This window comes from Xenopus tropicalis, chromosome 1 (assembly GCF_000004195.4).
Source record: "Xenopus tropicalis strain Nigerian chromosome 1, UCB_Xtro_10.0, whole genome shotgun sequence".
Taxonomy (NCBI): domain Eukaryota; kingdom Metazoa; phylum Chordata; class Amphibia; order Anura; family Pipidae; genus Xenopus; species Xenopus tropicalis.
The window spans coordinates 96,026,457-96,036,055 of NC_030677.2; the positions used below are offsets into that span (position 1 = coordinate 96,026,457).

Sequence of the window (9,599 nt, forward strand, 5' to 3'; positions counted from 1 at the left end):
CAATGAGTCAATGTGGTCCTCGACAGCAAAATCAAACCTGCCTGACCGACATCTGACCAATCTTCAGCCAGATATTTATTCTGGTAGGGCCCCATACACTGGAAGATAAGAATCAGTCTGAAGGAGTTGAATAGACAGCTTAAATCTGCCATGTATGGCCACCTTAAAGGCACAGCAACACCAAAAAATTAAATCTTTTTAAAGTAAATGAAATATAATGTAGTGTTGCCCTGCACTGGTAAAAGTTGTGTGTTTGCTACAGTAACACTACTACAGTTTATAGAAATACCCTGCTGTGTAGCCATGGGGGCAGCCATTCAAGCTGGAATAAAGGAGAAAAGGCACAGGTTACATAGCAGATAACGGATAAGCTCTGTAAAATACAATAGTGTGTTATCTGTTATCTGCTACATGCCTGCGCCTTTTCTCCTTTGAATGGTTTTCCTGATGGCTACACAGCTTCATTCTTTATATAAACTATAGTAGTTTTTCTGAGGCAAACACACCAGTTGTACCAGTGCATGGCAACAGTACATTATATTGGAATTTCTTTTATACACTTGAATTTGTGGTGTTACTGTTCCTTTAAGGCTTAGGCTGATACAGAAGCTCAAAATATGTAGTGTAGAAGTTCCAGCCCAGTGCTTTCTTGAGCTTTGGTTCTCTTTCAGAGTAGTAAGTGGAAGGTAGGAAACTGAGACATATTTAAATGGTTTCTGCAGTAGTTACCCACATACCACAGTGTTATGTTTTATTACCATATAATACAAAACTTAAAATGCTAGTTTAATGTTATAGTGGTAGATGAATGAACTTCTTTACAAAGATCAGTTTTAAGCTGATACTACACAAGACTAATTCTTGAGCTGTGGAAAAACGGCTTGGCAATATAAAGTCTTGTTGCTGTGATAATTGGTTTAAATAATAGAATGGAATGGTGAGTTTAAGGCCGATAGAATAATAGGTAAAGGCATAATTTTATTCATAGATCATTTTAAATGTGTAGAAAACATACAATAAGGTATAATTTTTTGCTATCACAGGGAACGTGGCACTTTAAATTAACACATGGTTCAATTCAACAGACAGAACTTTAAAATACTAGATCAATTTACTATAACACTTTGTGCATCAGCCTTGGTAGATAAAAAGAACACTGTGTAGGTTACCAGCTTTGTTCATACATAGGTGACTATTAACATTCTAATTTGGGAATCCTGATGGTGCAGAAGTAATGGCAGCTTTGACTAGTCAAATCCAATTATATACTATTGCAGTGCTGTCCAACTGGCGGCCCGCGGGCCACATGCGGCCCGCGACCCCCCTCTGTGTGGCCCCCCACCTGTCTGGCTGCTTTGATGGCTTACCTTTGAGTAAGCATTAAATGGTATCAGTACTGAGATTAACTGCCCCCCCTGCATGGTTCTCACCTCAGATTCAGGCTGTAATCCCTCTGTATTGTTTAAAAATGTAATCCCCTGTGTTTTTCACACCTTTTAATACCTGCATTGTTCACCTCCTGCAGTGTTCACACCTCAGGCTCAGGCTGTAATCACTCCCATTGTTCACTTCTTCACACCTCAGACATAGGTACTGTAGGCAGAGTATGGCACATACAGCCAGCATAGGGCAGGTAGAGTATGGCACACACAGGCAGCATAGGTCAGGGAGGGTATGGCACAATAGAATGTGATCACACTTTTTGTGGATATACAACTCTTACCCACAGTGACGGTGGGTCCGGGTGCTCATGCCCCAGACCATTCAGCACAGGGAGCCATCACAGGAAATCAAATATGAAGATAGGCAGGCACTCCGAATTATTTGTTGCAAATGTAGAAAAATGCAGCCAGTAGAAATTAATTAAGTTAAAAAAGTATAAATTTTATTTTATCCATATGTAAAAACAAATAGCTATTTGTTTTTACATATGGATAAAATAAAATTTATACTTTTTTAACTTAATTAATTTCTACTGGCTGCATTTTTCTAAGTTAAAAAAGTATAAATTTTATTTTATCCATATGTAAAAACAAATAGCTATTTGTTTTTACATATGGATAAAATAAAATTTATACTTTTTTAACTTAATTAATTTCTACTGGCTGCATTTTTCTACATTTGCAACAAATAATTCGGAGTGCCTGCCTATCTTCATATTTGATTTCCAGGGTATGGCACACACAGGAAGGGTAGGGCAGGCAGAGTATGGCACACACAGTCAGGGTAGGGCAGTCAGGGTAGGGCAGGCAGAGTATGGCACAGAGGCAACATAGGGAAGGCAGAGTATGGCACACAGAGGCAGCATAGGGAAGGCAGAGTATGGCACACACAGGCAGGGTAGGACAGGCAGAGTATGGCACACACAGGCAGGGTAGGGCAGGCAGAGTATGGCACACACAGGCAGGGTAGGGCAGGCAGAGTATGGCACAGAGGCAGCATAGGGAAGGCAGAGTATGGCACACAGAGGCAGCATAGGGAAGGCAGAGTATGGCACACACAGGCAGGGTAGGACAGGCAGAGTATGGCACACACAGGCAGGGTAGGACAGGCAGAGTATGGCAGCCCTATGCTGCTTGTGGGAGGTGAACCTGGCAGGGGTTTGTTGTGGGAGTTTGCTAGCAGTTGGAAATAGCCATTAAATGGTCCCTAAGGTGTGTAATTATGTACTGGGGGTTGCTCTGCTATCCACAGGGGAGGAGGAGGCATATGGAATTTAAGGGTATATCTTAATATGACATAATTCTTTCACATATGAATGATGGTTGATATCCCCACTGTAAGGACCAAGCATTTGGGATTTTGCTGTGCTACCACCATTGTGATAAAATAGGTGTGGTTTGAAGTGGGTGTGGTTTCAAAAAGGGGAGTGGTCAAAACTGGCTTCCATTAGCGGCCCTCCACCATGTATGCTAGAGAAATTCCGGCCCTCGGCACCATAGAAGTTGGACAGCACTGTACTATTGTATGTTAGAAAGCTCTGTGTCAGTGCACTTGATCAAAGTGATTCTCTGATAAAAATAAACACTGCAATAGTTTTAATGACACTTGTCTATGGGAGACTTAATGAGAAAAATAATTTTCTGCGTTACTAAAAATTAGTATTAATGTAGAAAATGATTCCTATAGCAGAAGTTTGTAAATCTGCCCCATAGTGTGTAACTTCTCTTGTGTATTTTCTACTACTGGAGCACAAAACAGTTCTACTGAAATTCTTACGTTAAATGTGGTCTAATATTACTTTATAACATCTCTCGAGTTTCTGCCACTGCCATCTCTTTCATTAATAAAGCCAAGACTCTCTTGTAGGTGTCTAACACCATCTGAGTTGAAGGTCTTTCAGATGGGTTATTTTTACCACACTCAGAGTGGATGTCGAACAGATGGAACCTAACAATGTCACTTCCTTGCACATGACCCAAAAGGTGATCAGTCACAGCTGGAATCTTCCAAATATCAGTCTTCTCATCATATGAAGGCATTATGTCATTTGAGAATTCAACATTTGGCCCATAGGGCCACAACTGTTCAGGAGCAACAAAATGTCCAGTTATTTCCCTTTGGCCACACTTGACCAAAATGCCATTTTCCCTGTCCACTACAGGCAAAGCATCAAGATCATTAGCTACTACATGAAAGTCACTTGTCAGCATGTATTGAGACAGTACCTTGTCCAAATCATTGGAATCACACATGACCAGAGTGCCATGGGGGCTAGTATGAAGATAGTTAATGATGCTAACATACTCCATTGCAAGTTTAAGGCGATTCTGCCACGTGTTGAAGCCTTGGTATTTAGGAAAACTAAAAGTTTTGTCCAAGTCTTTCAAGGAACCAAGTGGGTGATATTCAGTCAGTATGCTAAATGTCTCTTTACAATATCCAACAAGGACCACAACATTTCTGCTTTGCAGTGACTGCAGCATCCTTAATCCATGGAGGAAATCATCCTGCAGATCTAGCGATTTTAATTCTGAAAGAGCAACTTTCATGCCCTTCCACTCAGACAAAAATACCTGAAATGAATGGGAACCAAAAATCAACAGAGCACACTTCAGAAAAGAAACTCACTCTTTGTTGCTTCAGGTGCACTCTAAAGTTTTCTGCATGGGTTCCAATGAACTTATACATATGCTCTACTGCTTTGGAGCTGCCATGTATTACAGTTGGTGGTATATTTCCCCAACACACTTAGCAAGGGCCAGTAAGCAACTGTGAAAGGCAGGAGACAGAATGCATGGAAGCCAGTGCCCCATAGAAAACTACATAAAAAATACCTTTGCTTTCATATAAAAGTTGCTTTTATAGGTGTCTACAGAGAATGTCTGAAGACGAGAGATGTATCAAAATACGAATATGCTGCCCTTAAATTGCCTGGAAACTATGAATATAGTTTAAATTAGAGAGTCTGTTTAGTATTATTCTAAACAGGACCACAGCAATACAGGTGTCATGTATGTAGTGCATCTTCAATCTAACTACAGGCACATATTCCCAGGATGTTACCTAATGGCAAGTAGAACACACCATACAGTGTAGAAGAAAACTTACCAGCACTTAAGACTCAATGCAAGCAGGGATAAGCCATGTATATTTAATTAAACATTATTTCTGATGAAGGGCTGTGTTCCTAAAATATTACATTTGATTAAATATGCAGTGGTTATTCCCAATTGCATTCAGTCGGTGTGCCTGTAATGATTTCTCCTATGTAATCTTAGGGGTGCTGATCTATATTTTGCACCAGACTTAGGGTGGGTTACTCTTATGCTATAAATTACAGTGCAAATCATGTTGTATTACCTACCTAACCTATTTTATTTATTTTAATTCAACAGAAAAATGTATAAAGCACTTTCTAAAGTTGTAAATATGTTGTTACATTACACAGAATAGTCCAAAAACACTTTAATATGCAGAAGTATTCCCACTTTGGAATAGAATTAAAGCTTGTAGCTGCCATTATATTGGTCGCAGCTATTCTAGAAGTATATATTACTTTTGTCACGTTTTGAAACTTACCTTTTTAACTGCTCCTTCACCAACAAGCTTTAGCTTCCTGACTTCTTTTTCAATAGTCTCACAAGTCAGCCACGGTGAGCAATTTTTCATCGTTGCTATCTTAAAGTGTCCATAAGGACATAGGTTCAGTTCAGAATGGCTGAATTGAGAAGGTGCATAGATTTGTTCAATATACATATACAGCAAGAAGTTAACTGAAACCACTGTGAACAGTAGCATTAGAAAGAGGACAAGCAGGCAATTCCAGCTGCCACTTTTTCTGTTGACATTGAGTTTTCTCTCCATATTTGCTCAGCACTGTATGTAACATTCTGAGGGAAAAAAAGCAAACTTTGTTACTTTTACAAATAAAAAAACATGCATTCAAATAAGAAATATGTTTTTATTGTATCTGTATTTTAACACAACAGTAACTATGACCTTTTTTTTTCATTTAAAGAAATATATTTTACTGTTAAGGTTAAGAGCATATTGTCAGTCTGTGGATACCGTAAGTGGCAAGTCTCTCGTAAGTTTGGCGGATATCAGCTGCGTGTGCCTGTACCCGGACACCCGCTTATCTGCAGGCTGACATTATGCCCGCGTGCCCTTACCCTAGATATATTTTGCATAATCATTTGATTTTTGAAGGCAATACCTAAAATTATATCAAACAAGATATTAAAAAGTATTTAGGCCAGAAAAACAAGAGAATAGTGTCATATTAGGCTGAAACTATAAAAAGTCTTTTTTTGTTCCTGTTTAGCTAATCAAGTGTGTTTTTGTGTTATTGAAGTAGGCTTGGCAGAAATATGTAGATTATGTTGCCCACGTACCCTTCCCATGGCTAGTTAAAGTGTATTACATACTTTATTGTACAGGTATAGGATCAGTTATCCGAAAACCTGTTATCCAGAAAGCTCCAAATTACAGGAAGTTCATCTCCTATAGACTTTTTAAAGGTTTTTATTTGCATTTTTAAACATAAAAACATACAACACTTATAAACATCATGTGGTTCTACATCATGTTGTCCTGGACTGTGTTTATACAAGATAGCGTGTACAATAACATTAGCATTTGACCTGGTTTAGGTTGGTAATCCTAGTGGGAAGAATGCCCCATAGGCTGTAAGGGGGGGTCAAATTAATTAAGTAGCTTCTATCCAGTTCCTACAAATTTTTTCATACTTCTGGGGACACCCCCTTGCAGTCTGTGTAAGTTGAATCAGGGGGAATAGCGTTCTGAGGAGATTTAACCATCTATCTATTGTGGGAGGGGATTGTGCCATCTAGTGTAGCAGTACACATTTTCTAGCGTAGAACAGTAGATTTTGAAATAAGGTTCTTATATGAGCTGTTGGGGTAAGGTCATTAACCACTCCCAGTAGCAAACCTTGGATGTTACGAGGTTTGGGAGGGAGTTTTTTTTTTCTTGGATGTAATCCATTACTTGTGTCCAATAGGATTGAATAGTCTGGCACTGCCAAATGAGATGTATGTAGTTTGCCTCTGGAGCATTGCATTTCAGGCATTTGGGTGATTCACGCCTATTCATGCGGAATAATCTCAGAGGGGTTAAATGGAGTCTGTGTATGATCTTAAACTGTATCAGCCTTTCTCTAGTTGAGACAAGGTAGTCATGGGCCCTATCAGTGGCTTTATCCCAGTCATCATCATCTATCTCTTCGAAGTCCCTATGCCACATTGCGTAGGCTGTCCTAAATGGAGATCTAACTGTTGAGAGAAGCGTATAGCGTTGTGGTAAGTTTTTTGGTTGTAGGGCTTCGAACGGTGAGTTCTATTCTGGATATAGATGAGGGTGGTGTGGTTTTCCTAAATTGTGCCTGGAGGGCATGCCGTAGTTGGAGATAAAGAGTACCATAGGAGTACTGCTTGGGTAGTGTCTAAATTGGTCCCTCAGTGCCAGGGTGTCTCCTACTTGTATGTCTCCCAGTGTACGGATTCCCCATATGGGCCAAATTCTATATGGTGATATTTGCTGGAATAGGGTGTGTTGTTTGGATATCTGCTGGTTTGCAAAATGGGATATATGTTAGTGACTCTATTGAGCTCACTATTGTGGCTTGGAGAGGGAAGTTGGGATTCGAAGGGTCTGGGTTAAGCCACCATTGGATGTAGTATAACTGTGAAACAAGGTAATATAGATACCAGTGTAGGAGACCCAGACCTCCCTCATTGATTGGCTCACTGAGTTTGGTTCTGGCAAATATGGGGGATTTGTTTGCCCCATAGACTCCATTTAGACTCATAATTTAATAAATCAAAATATAAAAAATGATTTATTTTTCTTTTGTAATAATAAAACAGTGCCTTGTACTTGATCCCAACTAAGATAAAATGAATCCTTATTGGAGGCAAATCAATCCTATTGGGTTTATTTAATGTTTAAATGATTTTTCAGTAGACAAAGTATGGAGATCCAAATTACAGAAACACCCTTTATCCGGAAAATCACAGTTCCTATTCTGGATAACAGGTCCAATACCTGTATTGCTTTTTCATAGCTGTAGTGAAATTCACTAACAAGAATATTTTGTAAAAATTCTTATGTAAATGTCTTAACATGTAAAAGCTGAGTAAGAGTATTATGCTCTGCAGTGCACCATTGTAGTAAGCGTACCACTGTCTAATTTACAACTATTTATTTTCCCACAATAAACAAAGGTTAGTAAGGTGGTCATACAATGAGCAATCCTCCTCAATATTCAACCAAAAGGACAGGTATTGTACTAACTGACACTATGGCATAGCCACTTTTCTATCGTCAAGTTTTATCAGGCCGGACTAGCAGAACTGAAACAGAGGTTCATTTTAACGTTTTCATCTATTGATGCACCAAGTACTAGTACACTACTAACAGTGTGTAACAGCACATGACATTTTCAACCATGGAACAAAGATATCAGAAGGAACCATCTTCCCATCACATACACAGCAAAATTTATAAAAAATACTTTAACAGTATATTTAAACAATGGTATACACTTGGGCTTAGACAGGCAGACTTTACAAAAGGCCCAAAAAACCCTATTGCCTTAGAGAACTGCCATACAATGGGCTATACTAGTAAACCAAAAATCACTGCCACATTTTTTGATATTATATTATTTGTGTTGTGAAACTACAGACCCAAGGAGGTAGGCATGAAACAATCTTTTAATTTGCTTTAGTTTCTAACATAAAAACATTACATAAAAACACTTTTTCTGTTTCAGTAGCTACTAAGTCACGCACTGTAGATCTGCATCATATGGGGCAACCAGGAGCGACAAATACCTGCAGTTACTAGGTCATCTCTGTAAAAGGACACCTATAGTAAATAGTTTGATGAAACATTGTATGTCACCCTCAATTGGAAAGGCATTTAAAAATGAAGACCAAATGCAAATTATATTGGACTATTACTCTCTACATCATAATAAAAGTTAACTTTATGCTGTGTAAAAAACAGCAACAAAATTTGCAATTTGCAAAAGCAATTCAAAATAAATTACAGTCATCAGTACAATCCTGCAACAGATAATTAATCAGCATTTTATTCTATATATCTTGTGCAACAAAAGCATATATCATAAACGTATATACTGCATAAAAATATGTAGCTAAGAAGTGAAATGCACATAGATAATAAACTGGTTTAGCAGTAAAAACACATCATTTAAGGTGGTAGCTACTATTTACATAGCTGGTTGTACTTCCACCTCAGGGAGAAAGGACTGATATAAGAGTGCCTCTGATCATATTTACAAATGTAATTAAGAAACATTACGAATACATTTTAATTGTATTGATTAATGTTTTTGTGTATTTGCATAGTTAATAAAGTAAGAGTACAATTATAAGATGCACTATTTAACTTTCATTAATAGCTAACACTACAGTACCTTGTTATACAGTGATCAACCAGTATAAATAAATTCAGGTGTTTGCCTTTAAAGAGAACACTGTTTTTGAGGTCCCACAATGGCTTGGTGTTCCCTAACAAAACGTGGATCCACACATCCACTCAAACTCAGTGTAAGGACACTATATACTATATAAGTATACAGGACACTCTGCAAGTGAAATATAGAGACCACAATGGTGCAATACTAATAATAAATGGCTGCACACACTCAGATCCTACTTACACAGTGCATCTTCTACATTTGCATGTCACAGTTAATTTGCAGCAACGTGTCTTTCCTCTCCACCCTCCAGCACCTAAACAGTTAAGTGCTAATAGTGAAGATTATACCAAGGAGCAAGCAGGATAACGCTTCAGTTCTACTTGTGTGTCCAAAATAACATGCATATCATCCCTTTTCCACCTTTCAGTTCTGCCTGCAGTAACTTTCACCTCTGTGCAGCAGTTCAGTTCTTCTTCCTGTCCTGGTGATTCCTGGTACCATGTGATCACCTACAGCCAATCACACTGTTCCTTCTCCTAGCAAGAGAATCACAACAGAGCAGGGAGGAGGGAGCTGGATCGGGTTTTTAGCAAGCAGAAGCAGGACTGATTCAATCAGGGGCATCTTCAGAACATTGATAGGAAACGCGTTGGGCTATTTTATGTAGTTAATAAATACATGGTTT

General features: G+C 38.6%; 1 protein-coding gene across 2 annotated transcripts; it reads right to left on the reverse strand.

The window, feature by feature from the left end:
• Window positions 1-3,067: 3,067 nt before the first annotated feature.
• pomk (protein-O-mannose kinase) lies at window positions 3,068-9,451 on the reverse strand. 2 transcript variants are annotated; one of them, XM_004911049.4, is made up of 3 exons: window positions 9,364-9,451; window positions 5,023-5,333; window positions 3,068-4,016 (listed from the first exon to the last, which is right to left on the reverse strand). In XM_004911049.4, exons 2-3 carry the CDS (start codon window positions 5,305-5,307, stop codon window positions 3,243-3,245), a joined length of 1,059 nt encoding a protein of 352 aa, XP_004911106.1. In that variant the 5' UTR covers window positions 5,308-5,333; window positions 9,364-9,451; the 3' UTR covers window positions 3,068-3,242. The 2 variants fall into 2 exon arrangements, with proteins under 2 accessions (XP_004911106.1, XP_002934041.1); XM_002933995.4 differs by lacking the exon at window positions 9,364-9,451 and adding an exon at window positions 9,155-9,242.
• Between the last annotated feature and the right edge of the window lie 148 nt (window positions 9,452-9,599).